The sequence below is a fragment of the Podarcis tiliguerta genome, assembly GCF_965153285.1.
Source record: "Podarcis tiliguerta genome assembly, chromosome: 6".
Classification (NCBI taxonomy): Eukaryota; Metazoa; Chordata; class Lepidosauria; order Squamata; family Lacertidae; genus Podarcis; species Podarcis tiliguerta.
Genome location: NC_139539.1, coordinates 15,785,436 through 15,812,043, shown reverse-complemented (window position 1 = coordinate 15,812,043; position 26,608 = coordinate 15,785,436). Strand labels below are relative to the sequence as shown.

General features: G+C 43.9%; 1 protein-coding gene across 1 annotated transcript; it reads right to left on the bottom strand.

Moving 5' to 3' along the window:
- CBLN4 (cerebellin 4 precursor) lies at positions 1 to 22,296 on the bottom strand. The gene is made up of 3 exons (XM_083447218.1): positions 21,309 to 22,296; positions 10,471 to 10,587; positions 1 to 552 (listed from the first exon to the last, which is right to left on the bottom strand). The coding sequence occupies exons 1-3, from the start codon at positions 21,597 to 21,599 to the stop codon at positions 355 to 357; spliced, it is 606 nt and encodes a 201-aa protein (XP_083303344.1). The 5' UTR covers positions 21,600 to 22,296; the 3' UTR covers positions 1 to 354.
- Positions 22,297 to 26,608: the final 4,312 nt, after the last annotated feature.

Genomic DNA, 26,608 nt, shown 5'->3' with positions numbered 1-26,608 from the left:
TATAATTGGGGGAAGGGAGAGAGACAACAATAATGATCCACTTCTCCCACAAATCCCATATGTCCAGTAAAGGAACTCTGAATAAATCTTGCAGGCAGCTTTTTTCAGCAACATCAAGCATAGATATTTACTGTCTGCTTTAGGTCGTAATCCAAATGCACCGTATTTTAAACACACAAAATTCGGTGAAATCTCAAAGGAGTTCAGAAAGGGTCAAATGCCATAAATAGAATCCATATTCACCCATGAGAAACCAAGAAAGAAAACATCAATCCAAAGGATGAGAAGATGATCTTCGGAGAACAGAAGCAATGACCAGTCCACACCTGGGTGAATGTCATGGAGAAATCAACCTTACAGGGGAAAGACCAGGAAGCCAGAAAATGTAGAATACTGCCATCCACCAACCAGATTACCTTTCTCCAGTTTCAGGTAAACCTTGTCTTCCTTGTCTAGATAAAGTAGGACTCCATTTGTAGCAGCTTCACGGGTGACATCCTTGTCCCCAGCAAAAGCAGAAATGACCGGTTTTCCATTGAGCATCAGGTTAACCTACAAAAGAGAAAAATCACTGAAAAAAAGTTCAAGGTAACAGGGAAACCCAGCTATCATTAGCAAATTCTATGCAAAGGATCGTTAGAAACCACAAATGCCTGGAGTCCACAGACTGTTTGCTGTTCTTGAAACATTCTTTCGGGAAATAGCAGTTACAAATACTTAAGGTATTCCTTATGTGGAAGGGGAGGGACAGGGCAAATATGCTGGTGACTATGGGTCTACAGCAGGCTCACTGTAGGAATAAAAATGCAAGAAGAGTCCTGCTGAATTAGGTCAAAGGCCCATCTGGTTCAGAATCTTCTTTTCAAACTGGCCAACCAGATGCTGATCAGAAGCCTGCAAATCAGACCACAGTACTGTATAGCACTTTCCCCACCTTTGATTTCCCTCCTGACACCAATCCCTTTGTAAATGGTTTTGCATATTTTCAAAATGGTGTGCAAAAGCTGCTGACCAGGTAGACCTCGTATTGTGGAGGCCAAAATGTTCACCAAAGTCACCCACCTTCGTGGATTAACCAGAGAGAGAACAATGTCAGCCCAGTGATGGCTCACTGTTATAAGCAGGCAATTGTGTACAGCTATCTAAGCACACCCCAGAAGCACATCAAAATGACCGGGTGCCAATGAAAAAGCCGTAAAGAAAAAAATGCACACATACCCTCAAACACCCAAAATATGTTAAAAGATATAGGTGTTTATAAGCTAGTGCTAGAATCCTAAAAACCCAAATGGCAGAAGTAGAGTCTCTGATACTAAGGTCTCATCTGCACTATAAATTTTAAGTATATTTTACCATTATAAACATTCATAAAGGTAAAGGGACCCCTGACCATTAGGTCCAGTCGTGGCCGACTCTGGGGTTGCGGCGCTCATCTCGCTTTATTGGCTGAGGGAGCCGGCGTACAGCTTCCGGGTCATGTGGCCAGCATGACTAAGCCGCTTCTGACGAACCAGAGCAGCACACGGAAACGCCGTTTACCTTTCCGCCGGAGCAGTACCTATTTATCTACTTGCACTTTGACGTGCTTTCGAACTGCTAGGTTGGCAGGAGCAGGGACCAAGCAACGGGAGCTCACCGCTTCGCAGGGATTCAAACCGCCGACCTTCTGATCGGCAAGTCCTAGGCTCTGTGGTTTAACCCACAGTGCCACCCGCGTCCCCATAAACATTCATAGCTTTCCCAAAAAAATCTGTAGCTGTTTGGAGACACCTGTTGCTCTCACAGAATTGCCATTCTCAGAACTCCCAAGGAAGAGGGGTTGATTATTAAACCGCTGTGCTTATTCTAGCTCTGGGAGGGGAATTGGGGTCTCCTAACAATTCTCAGCACCCTTAACAAACTACAGTTCTTTTTATTTTGGAAGGGAAGCCAAAAGCGATATGAAAATGCTGTAAATGTATTGTGTGAATGGGGCCTAAAAGAGAATATAGTAAATGAGAAACCTGGTGGGTCATTGAAATAAAGTAAGGTACATGTACACACTATGTTATTCTGGAGGTGAGAGCAAAGTGTTCAGAACATTTATAATTATGATTATAATTCTTATTATTAATTTACACCCCACCCATCTGACTGGATTGCCCCAGCCAGTCTGGGCAGCTTGCAGCATAATAGAAGCACAGCAAAAATGTCAAAAATTAAAAACTTCCCGATTAGAAATCTTCAGTGAAACAAGCTTATCTACAGAATCATGAGGGTAGGAATGATCCCAGGTGCCAAGGTAAGTTTGTGCTGGAGCATACAATCAAATCATTCAAACTAAAACTCTAATAAGGATCTTGGGATATAGAATGAAATGAAAAGCAGAAGGTTGGCACAATAGCTCAGCAGTGCATCACCTGATTTACATGAAGAAGAACTCAAGTTCTGTTCCTAGCATATCTTGTTCTTACTTAAGGACTCTTATAAATCCAGATGGTTCTAACTCTTACATAGCAAAATCAGATCTATTGGCATTGACTTGGAACTCTTGTATAATTCAAGTGAGCCATATATTTATCGCAATATTCAAACCAGATTAAGGGACATTGAAAAACAAAACACCGAGTCAGCTGTAAATAATATGTGCTCCCCCAGGTTCTATGGTTTAAATATGACAGATAACAGGGTCACTTATATCTGAAATAATAATTCCAGTCCAACGACTGAACATTTCCCCATCAGCTCTTGTCAAGGGCAGATATTCAAACATCCCCAGAAAAGATAGGCATTGTGGGTGTTCTTTGAACATGCCGGACATTGTAGAACATATTCTTTTCTACTGTCCATTGTACAACCAGCTATGCAAACACATGCTATCCCCTTTTGGGGGTAGTCTAACATCATGGCACAATGAAAATATAAGATTCTATCTCTCTGACAGTAACCCGGAAGTAACTACCAGGGTGGGTGAGTTTTTGTCAATAGTATCTCTTAGAGTGGTGAATGGCACTATTTAGCAGGAAGAAATTCCAATGAAAATCCTCATTAGTACATATTTTACAAGGCTGTTTATTTGTATATATTTTAAAATTTCATATCTGGCTGTTTTATGATGGCCTATTCTTGTAATGCCTAATAAAGGTTTGGCGAAGTAAGTAAGCATATCTTCTTAGCAGGATCAGGCAGTGGGAGAGATCTCTGATTGAGATTTTAGGGCAGGGATGGCCAATGTGGTGCCATTCAGATATAATTAGACTACAACTCTCATCAAACCCAGCCAATGTGTTAGGAGTCACAGTCCATTGACATCTGGAGCACACAGTATTGGTTAACTCTGCCTTAGAAAGCTATCCCTAGTCAATAATATTGATTTAGATCAGGGTAGCTAATATGGTGCCCTCCTGATATTGCTGGACTACAACTCCCATCATCCTTGATCAATGGCTTTTCTGGTTGGGACTTATGAGAGCTGGAGTCCAATAACGTACAGAGTTATTGGCTACCTCTTATATGAGTGGACCAATGGCTTGGCCTGATATAAGGATGCTTCCTCTGTTCTTCAACTGTGGGGAAGGGCAAAGTAGAAAATGTACTAACAAGTGATTATTTCAATTACTCTCAGATTGACTGGCTAATTGTAAATTTGTGTCACAGCAAGCTGGCAAATAAATAGGCTTAAACATGCTTAGCTCTAAATTGGACAGTGCCCAAGAGTTTTAGCTATAATGAATGAGTGTGCCTTTACCAACACTGAGTCATGGAGCCAGCGACAAAGGAAATGACACTTGATTTAATCCTAAATTATTCCCAGAGCAGTACAAGAAGCTATAAACACTGTTGAACTTCCTGGAAACAGTGAATACAGCACTACCAAGTTCACCATATTATATGACTGGAAAATTGCCCAGAAAATCCAACAGAGTCATATTTCATTCCAAAAGGGGGCTTTTATTGTCAAAAGTGAGAAGGTTAGCTAGGAGGAAACTGAAAGGTAATGTCAGAAGGGTAAAATCTCTCAAGAGAGCATGGGTACTATTTTAATGCAGTAGAACAGAAGTTCAAATAAAATGTATAGCACAGCTTCGAAAACAATCCTAAAAAGGATACTTTTGTGAATTACATTGAAAAGGCACAAAAATTAGCTGTAAGTTCTAAAAGGTGAGAAAGCTCACATTACAAAATGGAAGGCTGATGAAAATGAGAAAATTCAGGCAAATTGAATGTAAACCTACAGTAAGACAAACCCAGAAGAAAATTAGGGAGCAAATGCCAAAAATATATAGAAATAAGAAGAAGATTAAAAGAATTTAAATACAACAGAAGCAGGAAACCAGCAAGAGATTTCCGGCAAGATAAAGTTAGCATAACTTGTTAGCAGGGTAAAATTAGCAATAGCTAAAAGAAGCATTAAATTTCAGTGAAGATGCACAAATTCTTTGCATCAACCTTCACTGCAGATGTTGGCCAGACGAACTCACCTGTACAGGTGAAAATGTTTGTGAAAGCTTTTAGCTCAGCACTAACCTGAACTGACAGAAGCTGATAATATAAGGTGTCAAAAGAAGGTTTACAACTAATTGAATTTAAAAAAACACACACAAAACCCCAGCCATAGGGCTAGGTGGCACTCAGCCAAGATTTCTTAAAGAACTCGGATGTAACAACATTTTCTCATAAGGCAGTTGCTACAACCTATTGATCATTTTGGTTGCCACTTTTTGAAACTTTTTCCAGGTGGAAAAGAATCAAAGTGGTTGAAAATAAATGCAGTGTATAAAACTAAATTAAAACCAGAGCAAATTTAAACGCTAACCATTCAAAATACATAAAAGGCCCAAATTAGTAAAGACCAAGTCCTACCCACCACACCAAAAAATAAGCACACTGTAGGAGACAACATTGATTAACTGGCCACCTGGGTAGACAGAAAAGTCTTAGCTGGGCATCTAAAAGTTGGCAGAGGTGGCATCTGGAAGCAATTGGCAACTAGTATAGACTATGTCCCTATGTATAGGGACGCGGGGGGCGCTGTGGGTTAAGGCCTCAGCACCTAGGACTTGCCGATCGAAAGGTCAGCGGTTCGAATCCCCGTGGCGGGGTGCGCTCCCGTCGTTCGCTCCCAGCGCCTGCCAACCTAGCAGTTCGAAAGCACCCTCGGGTGCAAGTAGATAAATAGGGACCGCTTACTAGCGGGAAGGTAAACGGCGTTCCGTGTTCTGCGCTGGCTCGCCAGATGCAGCTTGTCACGCTGGCCACGTGACCTGGAAGTGTCTTCGGACAGCGCTGGCTCCCGGCCTATAGAGTGAGATGAGTGCACAACCCTAGAGTCTGGCAAGACTGGCCCGTACGGGCAGGGGTACCTTTACCTTTTATAGACTATGTTGACCTCTAAGTAACCTAGGGTCACAACACTGGGACAGTGAAGGAAGAGTGCGCAAAGCATTGTTGTCAGTGAGCACTGAGATGCATTAAGAAGGGTGTGAGGATCCTTGAAGTTTGCTAACCAGGACCGTGGTTCTTTGAGGGCAGAGAGCATGACTTTTCTGGGGCACACCTGCATCATTTACTCAGGCCTTCAGATCTACCTGGGAGGTTATGACTCAAGCCCTCAGCACCGAAAAGGTGTGGGTGAGAGGACAGGGACAAGCAGGGTCAGGGGTGCACATGAGAACTGCAGGATTGAGTGGAAACCATTGCTTAATGGCACAATGTGCTTCATGTGTGTTAACTAACTGAAGGTGTGGCAGGAAGGTCTTTGCTAAAGTGATGTGATCACAGAACCTGGTGATAAACTGATGTTGTGCCCTCCAGAAGGTTGTGCCCTCCCATCATTGTAAACCATCAGCCTTCTTGCCTGGGGCTGACGGGAACTGTAGTTCAGCGACTTCTGGAGCTCACCCTGGCCTATGTGATGTGTAGGAAAGACAAGGAATAACAATCAAATAAAATAGGACAACGCCCTAGCCAATCAGGGCTGTAAACAGCAGCAAGGAGGCATTTTACTCCTGCTCCAGAGGGTAAGACCTGAAGCAATAGCTTCAAGTTACAAGAGATGCCCACTAAACACCAGGAAGAACTTTCTGATGGTGAGAGCTGTTCAACAGTGAAATGGACTCCATCAGAAGGTGGTGGGCTCTCCTTCCAAGAAGAAGAAGAAGAAGAAGAAGAAGAAGAAGAAGAAGAAGAAGAAGAAGAAGAAGAGGGATTTGGATTTGATATCCCGCCTTTCACCCCTTTAAGGAGTCTCAAAGCGGCTAACATTCTCCTTTCCCTTCCTCCCCCACAACAAACACTCTGTGAGGTGAGTGAGGCTGAGAGACTTCAGAGAAGTATGACTAGCCCAAGGTCACCCAGCAGCTGCATGTGGAGGAGCGGAGACGCGAACCCGGTTCCCCAGATTACGAGACTACCGCTCTTAACCACTACACCACACTGGCTCTCTTGGGGGTTTTAAAGCAGTGGTTGGAGGGCCATCTGTCACGGATGCTTTAGCTGAGATTCCTGCATTGCAGGGGGTTGGAGCAAATGGCCCCTGGGGTCCTTTCCAACTGTACAATTCTATGATTTCATGAGTCACTGCCATACCCTTCTAGCAACTGTTCCCTCCATTATTGGAGCAGCAGGAGACTAGATGACGTGGAAATAGATCACACACTGCAGTGGCAATATATTCCGTGAGCCAGAGATAGGCTTGGCAAGAGCAGAAGAAAATACGCTGCACGTGACCATTCATTTTCGCAGAGACATCTCCACATTCTTATCTTAAGCAATCTTGCTCTTTTCTCCAAATGAGGCAATTGCCTGAATACAGCAAGGGCACGAGGTCTTCCCATAGCTGGTATTTATGATGCTTTTGAGCATGATTTCAGTGTGCACATTACATAGTCTGGAAAGGCACCAAAGGAGAAGTGCAAAGGAGCTTTTAATCTTGCACCAAAGAACACAATGAAATTTCAGCAACCCGGGCAGCTGGGATTTTCTTTTAGCATATCACCCATCACTTAGGATACCAGCAAAGCTTCGTAATCATCCTTGATAGCCATGGGTCAAAACAAAGCAAATGCACAAGCAGGTGCCTGGTCTCATCCTGTGCTACAAGGTATATGACACCACGCATGTTTTGAGAGGTTTGCCTGAAATGGAGTTTAAAATCCTATTAGAATAAAAGGACATTTTAAGAACATGGGGATGGGGCTTTCTCCACTTACAATTTACAGTGGTGTAGTTGCTGTCTGATCTGATCTTTTTAAATTTTGCAGCTGACTCGTAGCACCTTTGGTCACATGTTGCTGTTGGCAGCGAGTGGGTGTGAGGTCTCCCTTTCTATTCTGCAAGCAGGTTGTATCCTAACTGATTAAAGCTCCATGGCTGTAGCCACGCCCCTTGCATTCCTCCAGCCAATTAATGTTGGCATTATGAGCATGTGCCCTTTTGCAGCGCGCGCGCGCGCACACACACACACACACACACACACATGTTTAATGCCCAGAGTTCTGGAATTCCAATCTTGAGGGAGTATAGGAGATTCAAATGGAAACTATATAGGCAGGATCTAGACACATAGAAGAAGCATTTCAGTTTAAATTGTTGCAAATTTAAACAGGGAAAACAGCTAGCGAAAAATGGGACTCCATGTCGCCATCTGGTGGCACAATATTATATCGCACATACAACGCATATAAATCCCTTTTTTCTTTACCAGTCTAGCTGAGTCATATATGCGGCAGTTGTTGTGTTACGCCAAACCTGGTTGCCATGATGACATTTTGTTTGCAGCCAATGATGGCTGTTCATGGGCAGTGCCTTGACTCAGCAGCAGCATATCACTCTGCTGAGATGTTTCAGGACCATCAGCTCAATCTGCAGTCTCCTCTGACCTGAGCTTGCAAATGGGAAGGCCAGAGGGTAGTGGCACAAAGCAGATGCCTCACAAGCCATGCCCATCAGCCCCAACCCCCTCCACTCAGAAAGCAGGATCCATTTTGGATTTTTATTTTTGCAGTAAGTAGAGGAAAAATCTGCTTTTTGAAAAGTAAAATGGGAGAAATTCAATGTCACACTAAGGCAATTGTTCCTTCAGGAAACTAAGAGAAGGTGGGACTGGTTTCTAAGGCTGGCTATGTGACTGAGACCAGCATCACCCCAACATCAGACTGCTAAAGTGAGGAGACCTTCCTTCCCCTACTTTCCTGATCTGTTTCTGGTTGCATTCTCACTTGCTCAAAATGTAAGGGATCCCCATTCCAAAATGCTCCTCTCCTCTCACCTTTGTTTGGAGGCTGCTTTAGAAGGAACTTGTTTGGATGTTGGACTAGGACCTCGGGGGTAAAGGTAAAGGACCCCTGACAGTTAAATCCAGTCATGAACGACTCTGGGGTTGCGGCACTCATCTCACTTTACTGGCCGAGGAAGTCAGCATTTGTCCGCAAACAGTTTTTCTGGGTCATATGGCCAGCATGACTAAGCTGCTTCTGGCTAAACCAGAGCAGCGCACAGAAATGCAGTTTACCTTCCTGCCATAGCAGTACCAATTTATCTACTTACACTTTGATGTGCTTTCAAACTGCTGGGTTGGTAGGAGCAGGGACCGAGCAACTGGTGCTCACCCCGTCGTGGGGTTTTGAACCGCCGACCTTCCGATCAGCAAGCCCTAGGCTCTGTGGTTTAGACCACAGCGCCACCTGCATCCTGGTAGGACCTCAGGGGACCAGGGTTCAAATCCCCACTTGGCCATAAATCTCAGTGGGTGACACTGGGTCAGTCACTGACTCCTAGCCTAGAACTACCACACAGGTTGTTTTGAGGGTTAAATGAAGAGGAGGAAGAGCACCCTGAGTTCCTTGGAGGAAAAGGTGGGCTATAAATGCAAAATAATAATAAATTATCTCTGTTCCCCCAAACTGCTCTCTCTCTGCAAATGGGATGGAATGCATTTCCACAATCCATCTCTTTCTCACCCTCTTCATTCTCCCAGGTTTCCTCCTCCTAATGCCTCATCAGAGCCAGTGTGGTGTAGTGGTTAAGAGTGGTGGACTCGTAATCTGGTGAACCGGGTTCGATTCCCCGCTCCTCCACCTGCAGCTGCTGGGTGACCTTGGGCCAGTCACACTTCTCTGAAGTCTCTCAGCCTCACTCACCTCACAAAGTGTTTATTGTGGGGGAGGAACGGAAAGGAGAATGTTAGCTGCTTTGAGACTCCTTAGGGTAGTGATAAAGCAGGATATCAAATCCAAACTCTTCTTCATCATCATCATCATCAAGTCCATACATCCCTCTCTACATTCCTGCATCATCTCTGCACCCTGAGAGAAGAAGTGTGATCGCCAGCCTGACCTGATTTACTGCTGGCAAGCCCTTCTGCAAAGACGTATATAGGCAAAGCTGCACAGTTCTGCTCACACTGGAGAGAGGGGAAAGGGAAGTGGCTTTCATGAATCCCATCCTCCCTCTGCAATATAAGATAAAATGTAAATGACCCCGTGGATGGTTAAGTCCAGTCAAAGGCGACTATGGGGTTGCAGCGCACATCTCGCTTTCAGGCCGAGGGAGCCGGCGTTTGTCCACAGATAGCTTTCCTGATCATGTGGCCAGCATGACTAAACAGCTTCTGGCGCAACAGAACCCCATGATGGAAGCCAGAGAGCACAGAAATGCTGTTTACCTTCCTGCCACAGCAGTACCTATTTATCTATTTGCACTGGTATACTTTCGAACCGCTAGGTTGGCAGAAGCCCAAGAGGCTCAGTGGTTTAGACACAGCGCCACCCGCGATACTGTGTGTTCCTCAGAAAGGGGTCCTTTGGAACAGCACTCCAAGCTTTAGGGCCAAAGGGGAATTGTTTCCCCACATCCTTCTTCCATTATGTAGACTCAACCATATTCCAGTTCCTTCTGCGAATGGAAAGAGGCCTTCTGTTCACAAAGGGGCAGGGCTGGGTCAAACGCAGTCACTTTTTAGTCCTACTGATTTCACTGTTGCACTCAGATCTTGCTCATGCGCTTCTCAGATGCATCTGAATGGCCATTGAATTGGACAAGGGACTAGATGTGTGTCTGGCCTGATCCAGAAAGCTGTTCTTATGCTGTTACATCAAATGCATGCTTCCTTTCATTGTGCTCATAGCATTTATTATCATGAAATTGCTTCCAACAGTCCCCAATGTGAGATTCACAGAAAAGTTGTAGCACATAATTAGAATGCAAGCACTCTCTTTATTTTGAACTCTCAAGGCCATATCTTGAACTGGTGAGCAACATTGTTATCTTAAAATGTCACTGAAATCCATTTGCTATTGGCCAAGTTGAGCTGTTTGCTGTTTCCTAACTCATCAACATGGGTGCATTTAAACTATTTCTATTTACAATAGAAAATGGATTTTCGCTATTATCCATTTATCTATATATATTTTTTAGGGAAATGGGGAAGGGGAGAAGGAAGGAATGAAATGCTAACAAATGTGTTCCAACAGACTTTTTGAATCAACATACCTGGATTGTTTGGCTCTGGTAGACTTTAATTACATGAAAATTAAAACTGTAAATTCCTTTTCTTGGTGCTACAAAGACAGACTCCAGCGTAAAGAAATTCCCCACATTTACTAGGATCTACAAATTAAAGAGAGAGGAAATAAGAATTAATGGAAGCATTCTGTGTTCTTGGGGGGAAATATAATTAATTTGCAACAGACACAAGATTTCTCACCATGCCTACACATCTAAAGCCAAGGTGTTAATTTTTAACCCTAATATTTATTTATACTAATTTATTGTACATACAATTAAGATTTCCAGACGTAAGAAATATTTTCCCCAGCAAGATTAAACTGGCCTAGACATCCTTTCTTTAAGGTTACAATTCTGTGCATGCTTAGTTCATACCCTCCAACATTTCTCCGATGAAAATAGGGACATGCCATTCCATAATGATAATTTTAATATAGATACACCACACATCTTACTGGGTTGCCTCAGCCACTCTGGGCAGCTTCCAACATATATAGAAATATTAAAGATTTTTTAAAATTCCTTATACAGGATTGCCTACAAACATCTCAGGGGTCAGATAACTCCATACCCTCCTGCATTTCTCCAATGAAAATAGGGACAGGACTTGCCGATCAGAAGGTCGGCGGTTTGAATCCCCGTGATGGGGTGAGCTCCCGTTGCTCAGTCCCTGCTCCTGCCAACTTAGCAGTTTGAAAGCACGTCAAAGTTCAAGTAGATAAATAGGTACCACTCTGGCGGGAAGGTAAACGGTGTTTCCATGCGCTGCTCCAGAAGCAGCTTAGTCATGCTGGCCACATGACCTGGAAGCTGTCCACCGGCTCCCTCAGCCAATAAAGCGAGATGAGCGCCGCAACCCCAAAGTCGACCATGACTGGACCTAATGGTCAGGGGTCCCTTTACCTTTACCTAAGGAAAGTGGGACATTTTGGGATCAAATCTGAAACTGGGATGGCATCTCTAAATCAGGGGCATCCCTGGAAAATAGGGATACCTGGAAGGTCTGTTACTTCAGGTCAATTGGGTCTGCTTTTGAGTTTGCCAGGATAAGGTCGTTAATGCACAGGCTGTATCCTGCAAACTGAACAGCTCCTTAGTTCCACTAGAGCTCTTACTGAATTTTAAGTCCTGCAGAGTTTTAAGCCACCTCATCATAGTGAGGGGAGAGGCTCATTGTTTGAAATCTGTTTTGCAGCACAATTCTGGTGATGCAAGCCCCACCACAGTAGCCAGGTAGGCACAAGCAGAGCACACAGAATGCCGACAGCTGCATCAGCAGCACAAAGGCATGATGTTACACCAGCATTACAGTGATGCAGCACAATGCTTCTGACACTGCAGGATAATCTGCCCATGCAAATATTTACAATTAGGGCATACTCCTCAAACCAATTATGTCCTGATGCTAGATGTCGACGGTCCATTAAAGAAGTGAGCTCCTTGCACATCGGGTTCACTAGGGACATAACTTTAAATACAGCGTGGGAGATTTTCAAAATTACGGTAAACTTGTAAAAGAATGATCTAACAAGACAATACAAGTCCCAGCTGGTAAGCCATGGGAGGACATGGCAAAGCAGCAAAGCGACTGGTATATCCACAACTCTGGGTGTATATAGGTCAGAAAGCCCTGGGGGCACGTCAAGGAGTCTCCTTTCACCATCAGGCTTTTGCTTTCTTTCTTTCTTTCTTTCTTTCTTTCTTTCTTTCTTTCTTTCTTTTATGTCTATTTATGGATATATATTTTGGAGTACAAGTCTCACAGGCAAGTAACAGTGCTGCTACAAAAAATTAGGCACATCTAATAGCCTTAACGTTATGCTCGAAAGATGCTGCCCACGTTCTCTGCTATTGTGCCCAACCTGTTCTCTTTGGTATATGTCACCACACACTAGCTGCCAGTAGCACCACCACCCAAAAAACGCAGCGCTGAATAGGTGTGGGGCAATCTGATCCATGGACTACCCTGGAGCTACCTTTGAAGGTGACCTAGAAACTACAACTAATCCAGAATGTGGCAGCTAGACTCGGCCCAGCATACCTGAAGAAGCGTCTCCACCCCCATCGTTCAGCCTGGACACTGAGATCCAGCTCCAAGGGCCTTCTGGTGGTTCCCTCCCTGCAAGGAGTGAGGTTACAGGGAACCAGACAGAGGGCCTTCTCAGTAGTAGCGCCCGCCCTGTGGAACGCCCTCCCACCAGATGTCAAGGAAATAAACAACTGCCTGATTTTAGAAAACATCTGAAGGCAGCCCTGTTTAGGGAAACTTTTAATGTTTGATGTTTTATCGTGTTTTTAATATTCTATTGTGAGCTGCACAGAGTGGCTGGGAAACCCAGCCAGATGGGCAGGGTACAAATAATAAATTCTTATTATATTTTTATTATTTTATATATATGGAGAGATGAGTGGAAATCAATAAGGATCCAAAGAGGTAGATGAGGTTAGGATCTGGGCTTTTATGCCCCCCTACTATCTCCATCCCACGTTGGTTGGTTTGCAGGAACATCCCCACAATAGCCCTTGCATGCCCATCACCACAATACCACCCCCACCTCCAACACCTTTCCAGATTGGAAAAGCAGCATGATTATTGGGAAGGAAGACCTTCTGATGTCCAGTGGAGTACAGAGCCAATTTGGATGATCTCCAGTGTGGTAAAAGTACTAGATGTGCAGGGGGTATCGGTGTGCATGCGTGCACACACTGCTATGTATGTGCATAATGTGCCATCCATCACATGTCTACCAGGCATTACACACATCTGTCTTCTTCACACAGTCTTGCCATGCCCTTATTGAAATCTGCACATGCATTCCTTTCCTGTATTGCAACGCAGAGTGTTCGCATATATCAAATGTTGCACCTGTGACATCATATATATGCCTGGTGTGAGCTGCATGCGTAAGTCCAAGCCACACTCTGTGTAACAGTACACTTGAGCCATGGGAGCACTTATTTTCATAGAATAGCCCCAATTAGCTGGCTTTCAGTAAACAAAGGAATTCAGGGATTTATTTGAAGTGCTTCGACTTAGAAGAGCTTGAATGGAAAGGGCAGTTGTGCTTCCAAAGGGATAATAATAATAATAATAATAATAATAATAATAATAATTGCATGGAACTGAATGGGAAAGCCCATTTCTGCAGGAACTTCACAGGTATATCAGAGCAAGCAACGGGTTTTGGAGCATGGGGAACAATGATCATTAAGGAGACTGCAGGTGTAGTCAACTACAGAAAGATAAGATCCCCTTATGTCTCTTGCAGACATAAATCCTGGCCTTTCTTTGGGTAGCTTTGGGAATGGCTGGGTTGTGTTACAAATGGGTCCAATCCACAGAAAGTCAGGCATGTGTGAGCCCTATTGATTTTGATGGAATTTATTTCTCAGTCCTAAACACAGCCTTTAAAAATTAGCCTCATTGATCTCAAGGAAGTGTACTTCCCAATAAGTGGCTTTGGGCTGCAGTTTATAACTGGGAAAGCAAACCTATTGATCAAAATGGGGCATGTGTATATATATTGTTCAGGATTCTAACCTTTAAATCCTTGCATAACTTTGAGATCACTTGCTCTAGTACATATCTCCCCCTGCCCTTATATCATCAAATGAAGCCCTCGTTTTACCCAGCTTTAAACCACAAAGGAGCACAGCTGGACCATTTAAGGTGTTCTTCCTATGGAGGTTAGGATGCCCCCTCCCTCTCAAAACATTTCACCCTCCACTAAAGAAAACTATTTGTTTTCTTAGGCATAAGCTGGGCTTGGAAGAGGTTGTGGGCGGTGCTTTGTTGGTTGCTTTGCAGCATTCTGTTTCATTTTAATTGTGGATTTTGTTGTGTTTTATTATTATCCACATTGTTGATTTTAGCCCTTCTTGGTTGGCAATTAAGAAAAGGGAGGGAGGGAGCGAGAAATCTAGCTCTGAATTGCAGTACAAAACCTCCCCAGTGTATATGCATGGCTTCCACAGCTGACGAGGTGACAGGCAAAGATCTATAAACACTCAGGGTCCTTTTCCTTTCTGTAGGCATTGATCAAAGCATCCTTCTTAGGTAAGTTACTTTGCTGAATCATGGGTCAATGTGTTCAGGATTGTGGAACAAAACTGGAGAAATCACTGACTAGCCCTAGGGTCTTCAGTCTGGCTCCAGGAAAAGGATGATGATGATGATGATGATGATGATGATTATTATTATACCCCGCCTATCTGGCTGGGTTTCCCCAGCCACTCTGGGTGGCTTCCAACCGAATATTAAAAACAATACAGCATCAAACATTAAAAACTTCCCTAAACAGGGCCGCCTTCAGTTGTCTTTTAAAAGTAAAACAGTTGTTTATTGCCTTGACATCTGCTGGGAGGGTGTTCCACAGGGCAGGCACCACTACCAAGAAGGCCCTCTGCCTGGTTTCCTGTAACCTCACTTCTCGCAGCAAGGGAACCACCAGAAGGCCCTTGGCACTGGACCTCAGTGTCTGGGCTGGATGATGGGAATGGAGACACTCCTTCAGGTATACAGAACCAAGGCCCTTTAGGGCTTTAAAGGTCAGCACCAACACTTTGAATTGTACTCGGAAACGTAATGGAAGCCAATGAAGATCTTTCAGGACCGGTGTTATATGGTCTCGGCGGCCGCTCCTAGTCACCAGTCTAGCTGCCTCATTCATTCTGGATTAATTGCAGTTTCTGAGTCACCTTCAAAGGTAGCCCCACACAGAGCACATTGCAGTAGTCCAAGCGGGAGATAACTAGCGCCACTCTGGCGAGACAGTCTGTGGGCAGGTAGGGTCTCAGCCTGCAAACCAGATGGAGCTGGTAGACAGCTGCCCTGGACACAGAATTAACCTGTGCCTCCATGGACAGCTGTGAGTCCAGAATCTGTTAAGACTGTCTGCAGATCTGCAGTTGAGGACAACTGAGATCAAACTGGATCTGGGAGCATTATAATAAACATGTGCTGTAAAACCAACACAAGCTTATCAACCTGAGTCTCAGCTGGTCTCAGGAGGCCAGTTTGCATTAGATCCCAAAATGCTTCTGTAATAGTGTACATTAATGCACTGTAACAGGGGTGGGGAACATGTGGTCCTCCTGATGTTGCTAAACAGTTCTCATCAATGGCCATGCTGGCTGGAACTGAGAAGGAGCAAGCAGTCCAACCATATCTAGAGGGCCACAGGTTCCCCATTCCCCGCTCCAATGAAATTATACTGACATGGCACCTGGCATGCCCACCTTGAGTACTTAATTGCTGAGCTTAGGATAGGCCTATCTCTATCTGCCTCCTTCATTGATTTCTAATAAAAGCATATTTTCTTAAAATAGCAACAACAGCAACAACAACTCTGAATTTTGCTCTAGGGTATCTTCCACCACCTAAGGGACCTGGGTGGCGCTGTGGGTTAAACCACAGAGGCTAGGACTTGCTGATCAGAAGGTCAGCGGTTTGAATCCCCACGACGGGGTGAGCTCCTGTTGCTCGGTCCCAGCTCCTGCCCACCTAGCAGTTCAAAAGCATGAAGTGCAAGTAGATAAATAGGTACTGCTCCGGCGGGAAGGTAAATGGCATTTCTGTGTGCTGCTCTGGTTCGCCAGAAGCGGCTTAGTCGTGCTGGCCACATGACCCGGAAGCTGTACGCTGGGCTCCCTCGGCCAATAAATCGAGATGAGAGCCACAACCCCAGAGTCTGTCACAATTGGACCAAATGGTCAGGGGTCCCTTTACTTTATCTTCCACCACCTACTAGGAATCTTTCATGATGAAATGTTCCTGTTCTTTGTTGGTCTCAATTTAAAATTAAAGAAGTGATGAAAATCAACTCAATTGTTGTTTTTTAATTAGATCTCACATACTTGGGAGGCAGGCTACTTATTAGCCACAGAGGAAGTGACCATGATTCAGTGGTAAAACTGCTTGGAATGATTTCATTGAATTTCAAAGTAATGTCACCTCCCCCTTTTTCTTCAAGACCCTCCTTAAAATCCACCTTCCCATGAAGTCTAGAGCTTAACTCAGGGATGGCGCTCATGAGTGCAGCTCTCCAGACTCTGAATCCCATCATCCCAAGTGAGCAGGGTTAGAGGATGGGGATGATGGGAGCTGTAGTCCATATCTGGAGAGCCCCCAGTCTCTCAGCCCTGTCTTAACTCCTTACTGCTCAGCCTCTGCTCAAACGATGGCTAGGTACATATAAGAACCTAGTAAGAGCCTCCTGGATCAGGCCAAGGTCTCATCGAGTCCAGCATCCTATTCTCACAGTGTCCAACCAGAGCCACAACAACATTCTGCCCAACTGTAGTTTCTAGCTACTGGTATTCAGGAGCATTGCTGCCTCTAAAAGTAGAGGTAGAACATGGGCATTAGGCTCAGTAGCCATTGGTGGGCTATAAGAGTCTAACTCTCTTTTAAAGCCACTCAAGTTGATGGCCACCACTGCTTCTCGTGGGAGCAAACTATGAGCTGGCTAGAGAAGTACTTTCTTTTACCTTCCTTATTCATTTTATTGCATTTATCCCCCCATCTTTTTCTCCATGGAGTACAATGTAGTAGCAGCAGCAGCAGCAGCAACAGCAACAGCTATTATTATTATTATTATTATTATTATTATTATTATTATTATTATTTACTTATAGCCCACCCATCTGACTGGGTGGCCTAGCCACTCTGGATGGCTTCCAGCACAATAATGGTTTTCCCTTTCCGCATTTAATCCTCAACAACAACCCTGTGAGGTGAATAGTTTGGGAGACAGTGACTGGCCCAAAGTCTGTGTGGAGACTTGAACCCTGGTCTCACAGGTCCTAGTCTGACTCTCTAACCACTACACTATACTGGCTCTCTAGTTGTATTTGCTCACTTTCATCACTTATTAGCCATAGTTCTCTTCCGTCCCTGCTGCTTGCCCCCCCCCCCCTCACCAACTGAAGCAGCAATCTTATGCCCACCTGTCTGGAAGTAAACCACATTGAACTCAATGGCACTACTTCTAAGTACACATGAATCGGATCACATTGTCAGTGTAATATCGCAATATAGTGAGAAGGTAAGAAACTGAACAGTGATTCATGCATTCCTTGGTTTGAATCTCACCTATGCCAAAAGCTCATCTGATGGCCAGGGGCACACTTTTCTACTCAGCCTCCCACCTGCAATATGAGGGTGATTGTGCTGACCTACCTACCCTACAGGGTTGTTGTACGGATTACCAGGACTCAGCCAAGACATTTTGCAGCCTGAGGCAATGAAAAAAATGTTGCCCTGCACTCTAAGTTAAGGTGCATAATACCACTAACACAAAGATAATTAGCTTTAAAAGAACATGATCATTTAAATCAGTAGATGGGGTAAACATAATCCACTGTATTATGCTGCCTGCCTCCTCTTTCCATAAATTTATGGATAAGATATTCCAAAACTGAAAGAACTGAGGTGAGGCCAGAGATAAAATATTTGCTATGAGGTATAGCATGTTTCTGCATCACACCCCTTTTGCTGCATGCCCAGCACATGCTCCTTGAGGTGGCCACCTCATTTTGCCTAATGGTAGGACTGGCCCTGAAGACTGCAACCAATGTGAAGTATTACAGTTATTCCGCTTCTTATATTGTAAGCTCCTTGGAGAAGTTCCAGTATGTGTATGCTACCCTGTGAAGTTCTCGTTATACACTGATGACATCATAATATATTGATAATACTCTTGAGAAGATGAAAAGGAAGAGGTAGAAGAGGAGGAGGGGGAAATGGTAGCAATATATGTTTTAAACCTAAAGTCTGAGGCCCCATCTACAGCATCTTTTGTGGACGACTGGAAGGGACATAGGAAGCTGACATATACAGAGTCAGACCAATGGTCCACCTCAGCACTGTCTACTCTAAACTGTCTACATGGCATATTTAGGAGGAGATAGGAATTCATGTTACACATTTTATATACTTGTACTTTTGTAATATTTTTGGGAAATGCAAGAATTAATATTATATTTTTAAAAGTATTGTCTGATCTGACTAGCAGTGACTCCCCAGGGCTTCAGACAGGGGACATTTCCAGAGCTACCTGGAGATGCTAGAGATCAAACCCGTGACCTGCATGCAAAGAGGATGCTCTGCCACTGAGTCATGGCCATTGTGCCATGAGAGCTGCTGGCAGTCTATACTGAGCTAGATGGCCTGTTGACATGAAACAGTCAAAGGCAGCTTCATCACATTTCTGACTCTGCAGAAGTCCAGGGGAAATATTTACGGGAGTTGCACCTTGGTCATTCTTAGGAGGCAGCTCACGTACCCCTTTACGTGCATGGCTGTCAGCCACACACTATACTGGTGGAAGTGATCTGTCATTCCCCACCCCACCCCATTACACCTCAGTCCTAAGTACATTTGCATGAGTTCAATGGAAAGTCGGTTTTAGTTAGCTTTGCCAATGCCGGCTGAAATCCGTTGGAATTTCTTCAGAACATAAATGCGCTTTCAGATCTGTTAGTGTGGGGATGGATTCCAGTTGTCGTGGCAATTGAGGAAAAACAATGTCTTCACATATATCACACAACATATGTTGGCTCTTTGCTCAGTCTTGATTGGAACGAGTGTGAAGGCATGAGAGGTGAGTGGGTAGTTTCTTACAAGAAAGCAGGAAGCAAAGAACATAGTAGGAAGAGGAGAAATTAATTGCATGGCACTTTTAGGTTCTGCACAAGTGATGGGTGGGCACGAACACTTTTAAAATTCAAGGCTCATAACCTGTACCTAAGGGGGAGAAAAGCCCTGTATCTTGCCTTGCACTCCCTTTCAAAAGATACAGGCAGCTGTCTGATGCCCTGGCCATTTCCATGTCTCTTACATATCCACCTGTCTCCTGGCATCTTGAAAAGGTTAATGGCAGTGCGACTTGAGCAAGGTACAATATTCCCAGGACTCTTTGTAGTCATGGGAGAGAGTGGAGATCCATCATTCTCTCGGAAGAATATGCTGTGAAAGACTAAAGAGTAACTTCCTGGGGCTTAATTAACCCACTGCGCTAATATTTGCAAAGATAGGCTATTCCACCTGCTATCATACATAATCAGAAGGGGGTGATAGAGGAAATAGCTGAGGGTAGAGCATTAAACAATTCCCAAGAAGGCAGAGACATTTCAAACTGGAGCTGACACAACATAATTACAATGCCTTCCACCACCATTTCTTTCTTTCTTTTAAAAATACATATGGATCTGATCCAGCCCAAACTGCACTCTTGTATATCATATAGATTTTAATGGGAGAAACTGACACACATGTTAAACTCTTGCATTAAAACAAATGGACTTTAAAAAAAGGTAGTAGCATTATCTCATAGACAGCTGAAAATCTAAAGTGTGTTGTTGTTGTTGTTTTAAAAAATCTTTCTTTGTTAAAGGATTCATTCTTATTTATAAATGACTTAACATTGACAATGCAAGACCTTCAAGACCTTACTTTGGAGCGGGGATGAATAACTCTTTTTGTTTTGTCTAACCATTGATCATATGCTTGGACAGAGGGTATGTTTGGTGTTTGTCTCTGAGAGGTAGGTCAGGGAAAAGTGAAACAGGGTGCCTTTCCAATATTGCAACATTCTGCAGTGATACACTAAAGGTGCAGTGGATCTTTCAAAGGACTGCCTCCATATTCCTCTGTTACCTGACCGTGTTTGATTGCTATATACATGCCAATGTGATTGCACCAGAATAAATAGATTTTGGGTTACAAGAGGTGCCTAAATTCCACTTACGGATTTTGACACTTTATAAAGTGATAAAAGGTTTGGACTGCTGTGAAGAGGTGGCTGGAAAGCAAACAGGAATATCCCACAGCGTTAGATAGGATATTTGGACATATTCACCTCAACTGCACACAATGCCCTTCCTTAGAATCTTAAAAATCCCCACATTTTTCCTTCAGGTATCAAATCATCTGAGCTGGAAGGCTATAATCCTATGCACACTTAACATGCCCACAGCGGGGCTTACTTCTGGGTGAATATTCTCAGGACAGGGCTACAAGAGTGCAGAAACAATAAGGTCTCTGCATTGGTGACTACCATCACCAGTGACTGCAAATAATCTAAAACTTGGATGCATTCCTGAGCAGTCTGGTCTTCCTTCATTAATGTTAGATACACAGACCTTGTTTAAACATCATACCTTTTTTTCATAAGGATGCAAACTTTTAGGTAGTAGGTGATTGTCATTTCTGAATACTGAACTCTGGAAACTTATGTAACCCTGCATGAGTTATAAGAGAGTGGAATGGTAGGAATATAAATCAATAAGTAGTAAAACAAACTGCTGTATTCTCAGAGCAAAGCAGTCTGCGTCTTCCTGGTTACAGCCTTATGATTAATTCAATCCAAAGACATACAATGTGCAAATGCACTCTTGCTTGGTAAAGTGGAATGGCCATCAAACTTCACTGGAAAGGCAAGGAAGTGTCGGTTGGAAGGAAATGAGCCTATTGACCGAGAGTTTCCAATGCCACTTGGTAAGTTTCAGCCCACTGCTTGTAAAGGAGCATTAAAGAGTTCACAGATCGACTCCCACCTGTTGATCCCCACCTCCTCCCCTGAACTGATCTCGTCTCAGCTTCATGACCGGTTGCCTCTCCACTCCACTTCTAATCGAATCCCTTTCCCAAATGATAACTCTTCTCTCTATATATTTTTAAAATTGCTCCTCCCTTGATCAAAACTACTCATCCTTTGACCGATTCTTCTCTCGCTCTTTTTCTTAACCTCCTGGCAGGGGGAAATGATGAGAATGTCCTGCCTTTTAAGAAAGAATATGCATTCATTCACTTCCTATATTACCTGATCGAAGTAGATTATCCTGGTTTTGTTGCTCATCTCGGAAGGTTCGTGGTTGGTACTCCTGACTGCCGAGAAAGCAACCTTGGAATTAGCAGCCCGTACGGAGATCCCCAGAGGAGAAGAAGACGATCCCTTAGAATCGGTAGCCGGGTTGGAATCGCACACGACCAAGCATTTCCCTTCCAGGACGATGGGCTCCGTGTCGTTTTGCGCCCAGACGGGGAAAGTGGGAAGCGCCAACGCCAGGAGGACGGTAGGCACCACGGACAGCGCCCTGCTTGAAGCGCCCATGTTCAGCACCAAGAGAGGCGGACAGCGAAGCCTTGCTCGGAGCGCCCCAGCGACGCCTCTCGTTCCTCCTCTCTCCACGCTTACACACCAAGCTAGCGGTAGCAGCCCTACCAGCAGTTGGGGGGGAAAGGGGGAGAAGAAAGCACACCCGCTACCCGGCGCACCAGCAGCGAAATCTTCCTCTTTTTCACTCTTCCAGCAATTCCAGCAAAAAAAAAAAGTCAGTCTTCCCTCTTCCTTTTTTTTTTTTTTTTTTGGTCCTTTAAAGAGCTCTTGGAAATAACCTCCCGGACAAAATCAGCACTCCCCAAAAACCCTGTTCTTCCCGGTCCAACCCCCCCTCCACTATCCACAAGGAGCAGAGAGGGGGGGGAAGCCCTAAGGTGAATTATTGATGAAAGAGAGGAAAAGAGAAAGAGAGAGAGAGAGATCAGGAAGAAATAAAAACATTTGACGTAGCCATGATTCGTTGCATGGCGAGCCTGTCTCCTTTTCTTGTCCTGCAGGAATCTGAGCAGACGTGCCCAGCTCCTGACGGCAGGAGCTTGCCCTCTACGCTAGCTCAGGCACTGCTGGCTGAGCTCATTTGCCAGGATGCTTTGCAAAAAGCGGAGTTCCCTCGCTCTTTACCACAATTCCCCCCCAGCGTCATGGCACACAGAAGCACGCCCAGCCCTCTCTCTTCCCCTCTCCCTCTCCTCTGCACACTCCGCTGCATTTTAAGCTTTGTGCGTCTGCGAGCCTTTCCCCAGGATTGCCCTCCTAGGCTGTCGTCCCAGACAGAACTCCCACCCCCACTCCCAAACAAAACAAATAGAATATTTTGGAGAGTGCAGAACAGGACGATTTAACCCCCAATGAAACGTTGGCTACGTGCCTTAGGTATGTATATTTTTTTGTGGCAAGCATTTAAAATATTGACCCAACGATCAGGGAGGTCTTTATAGGACTACAACAGCCAGGCAGGCAAATTAACCCTTTCAGGACTGAAGAATAGCTTGCACTCAATGAGACACAAACTGTGGCTCTCTGCAATACGCAACATGCGTAAGAGAAACACGCACACCGTCTATCTCATTTAAAAATAGATGAGGAACATTACACTTAAAATCTTCAGCTTCTTGGTAAAACATCCCAAAAATGCCCTGTGTCATACAAAAGTAAGACAGAGTTCCAGTGTTCTCCCACTTTTGGAACAGGCTTGGTGAGGTTGTACTCTTAGTGCACTGCCTAGTGGCTCTTGTTTGGAAATGTTACCAGGTGATGCAGGAATTTATTATTTAATGTGTGCTGTGTAAGAGAACGGTAAGAGCTACTGACGAAATCTGACAATGGCAATATTTGAGCTTACAGTTGCATTACAAGGCTGGCTCTTTTAGTTTAGCTTCCCTCCCCCCCTCCCCATATCTGAACAATTATTCAGTCTTTCTATATCACATCCTTCCAGCAACTGACATAAATAAGGTTAACATCTGTTTAAGTCTTTGAAAGAGGCAACAGGGAGTGTTCATTTATTATTAACATGTTTATGGCCTACCTCTCATTCAAAGATTCCCAAGGTGGTTAAATACTTATGTAAAAATAATAACACACTAAGATCCACAGTGAAATTGAAAACAGTGCACTGCAATGGTTAGAGTATTGGACTAAGGTGGCAGAGATGAGGGTAGTAGACTCCACTCAGCCATAAACTCACAGAATCATCTTGGGCTATCTCTCAGCCTCGTGGGACTGTTGTGAAGATAAAAATGGAGGTGAGAGGAGAACCTTGTACAACACTTTGAGCAACTTAGGGGGAAAGCAGGATACAAATGCAGCAAGCAGGTAGATAAAACAAACAAAACACAGAATGACAGAATTCATAGGTCCAATATCGTAAGATCTTTACATGTCTGCTAAGCAACCATTAGCAAACACATTTGGTGAATGAATAAGGGAAGGAATTCCAAAGATGAGGTGCAAAATCCGAAAAGACCCAACTCTTCATTGCTACCTATTGTGCCTCTGAAAATGAGGGTACTCTGAGCAAGACTTCCAAAGAGGAACTTAGTAGTTAGCCAGATTCAAATTGGAGAAGATAACCCTACAAGTGAGGGCTGTCTAGGCCTGGGTGTAGAGGACAGTTCTTTGGAATTGTGCTAGGAAACAGATGTTCAGCACTTCCCCTAAATGCTAGGGTTCACTTCCCCTAAATGATCATGCTCACAGTCTTGAGGTGCTTATTGATCCACAACTACCATTAAAGGTTCAAGTGACCTCTGCAGGCCTGAAGCACCTTTTATCAGCTTAGGCTAATATGCTAGCTGTGACCACAATTACCCATAATTCAGTAACAACTTATTTAGACTATTGTAATATAGTAAAGGTAAAGGGACCCCTGACCATTAGGTCCAGTCATGACCGACTCTGGGATTGCGGCTCTCATCTTGCTTTATTGCCCGTGGGAGCCGGCGTACAGCTTCCGGGTCATGTGGCCAGCATGACTAAGTCGCTTCTGGTGAACAAGAGCAGCACACGGAAACGCCGTTTACCTTCCCGCAGGAGCGGTACCTATTTATCTACTTGCACTTGATGTGCTTTCGAACTGCTGGCAGGAGCAGGAACTAAGCAACGGGAGCTCACCATGTTGTGGGGATTCAAACCGCCGACCTTCTGATCGGCAAGTCCTTGGCTCTGTGGTTTTAACCCACAGTGCCACCCGCATCCCTTATTGTAATATACATGGCCTTTAAAAATGATTCAGAAACTGCAGCTGTGGAATAGAGTGTTTTGTCAGCTGCACTGGCCCCTAACCTGTTTCCAGGTTTGATTTAAAGTGCTAGTTAGTTTTAACTGCTAAAGTCCCAAATGAATTGGGATTGGGCTACCTGAAAGAATGCCTTCTCCCACATTTGCTTCCCTGAACCTTAACATCTTCTTTGGGCATCCTGCTCTAAGGTTTACTGCTGAATGAAGTGAGGTGGGTAACCACCAAGGAGAGGACTTTTTAATAGTGGTACTCTGGTTATGGAATAAACTTCCCAGAGAGGTTCACCTGGTATCAGGTGAAGCCTTTTTGTTTCACAGACTACATGAAATAATTCATGTAGTCTGGTTCTATAGGTTTTCAAATCTATATTTTAACTTTTGGGTTCTTGTGGGGTTTATTTTCTTGCTGCATTTTTGGCTTAATGTTGTATTTTACATTTGAATTGTTTTCACACTCACTTATTGTATGCAGTCCAGAGAACTTTTTGTTATCATACACTATACGTTTGTGTGTGTGTGTGTGTGTGTGTGTGTGTGTTTGTGTGTTTATAGATGATAGATAGATGATAGATGAGAGAGAGAGAGATGCAATGAAAGTTAAGCAGTTTATGTGCTTAACAGCTCATTATGCACATTCAACAGGCCTCTTGGATAATGTGCACATAATTCTTACATGAAGAGGGAATTATATATATTTCCTGGTCAATATACATAAGCTCCAACACACTTTGTGAAATGTGCACATCTCAGCTGAATTTTGTACATTCTCTGACCATTATGCATAATCTCCAGCAGTCCTTGAGTAATGTGCATATTCTGACAGCATTTTGTACATGCTCTGGGCAATATGCACATTCTCTAATCAGAATGCATGGATTCCCAGAAACATATCTTTGTTTCTATTTCTTGTTCAGAAGCATGCAATGTACAATCTCTGGGCTGACTCTGCCCCACCGCCTAATTGGGCCAATTTGGTGGTATCCATATTGCCCTATGTTGAGTTCCTCTGCCCAGAGAGATCTGGGAAGAATTCAGTCTTGGGGAATGTAGCATGTTTCTTCACAAGTGCCTTCACTGCAGGAAATGTGCTTTCAAAGCACAGGATTGAATCCTCTTGCTCTCATTCATGGTGGGGTTGTGGTTGGGATAAGGAGTTATTTTGTATCCTTCTTCCCCCGCCCGACTATATGTTTATTTAGGGTTTAAACACCTGTAATTAAATATTAACCTGATCCCACAAATAGATTCTAGACTGGATTGAAGCTGGCTCAAATGTTTCCTGGGTCAGCCTAAATCAGGGACTAGATTGAGTTGGGGTCTAGCAAAAATAATTTTGTGCCATAAATACACGATCAATGCATTCTCTGCATCAAGCAGACTGTTTCAAAACTTTCAGTATACAGCTAACAAAAGAACAAGCAAAGGGTGGAAAGACACATTTCAATTTACCATAAATTCTTTCCCAGCAACTGTTCCCTTTTACAACTTTACAATAAAATACAGCTTTCCGTCAATAGTGTTCAGGGTGATTTCTAAATCACTTGGGGAAGTGCTTTGAAACATTAACCTCAAAGGTTGCAGCCCCAACACCACCTTTCTTTTAAAGTAATCCCATTGGCTTCAGAGGATGGCTCTTGAGTAAGATGCTTGAAGTTTGCTTCTTATTTTTTTAAGAGGAATCAATCCCAAACTTACCCTCTGTGTTCTATGATCCTAATTTGTTCCTAAGGGCCTTAACAATTCTGCTTACTTTTGGGTAACACAAACCTTGGTTCCTTTCTCGTTCCCAAGCTGCCAGCTCCTTTCATCTCATCACATTTCTCTCGTCTTGAGTTGCAAGTTTCTAGCCTTGCTGAATTTTTAACTTTCTTAGCTACATGACTATTCACTATCAGTTAGATGAAATGACCTGGTTTTTCAAGAAGTTGGCTTTCCACGTTGTGCATGGGAAGATGAAGGGCAAGGGTGAAGAACCTGTGGCCTTCCACGTGGTTTGAACTACAGTTCCCATCATCCCTTGCCAGCATAGCCCATAGTCAGAGATGACAGGTGTTGTAGCTCATAAATTCCTGTGTGTGTTTACTTGTGACTCAACTCCACTAGACTCAGAGGGACTTATTTCCCATAAACATATGTGAGAATAGGTGGCACAAGTAGGAACTGTGTGTTCAAATCCTGATGCATCAAAAAAATGTTCTAGATACCCTTGACTAAACCTCCACTTTCTCCCATGGAGCAGTGTGGATTTAGGGTCCCCCCCC

Bases quoted from the DNA above. Each gene is read 5' to 3' on its own strand.
- CBLN4 (XM_083447218.1), bottom strand. From the start codon at position 21,599: ATGGGCGCTTCAAGCAGGGCGCTGTCCGTGGTGCCTACCGTCCTCCTG. The intron at 10,588-21,308 runs GTAATATAGGAA...TTTAATTTGTAG, and splicing joins GGATAATCTACTTCGATCAG to ATCCTAGTAAATGTGGGGAA. The intron at 553-10,470 runs GTATGTTGATTC...TCTCTTTTGTAG, and splicing joins ACCAGAGCCAAACAATCCAG to GTTAACCTGATGCTCAATGG.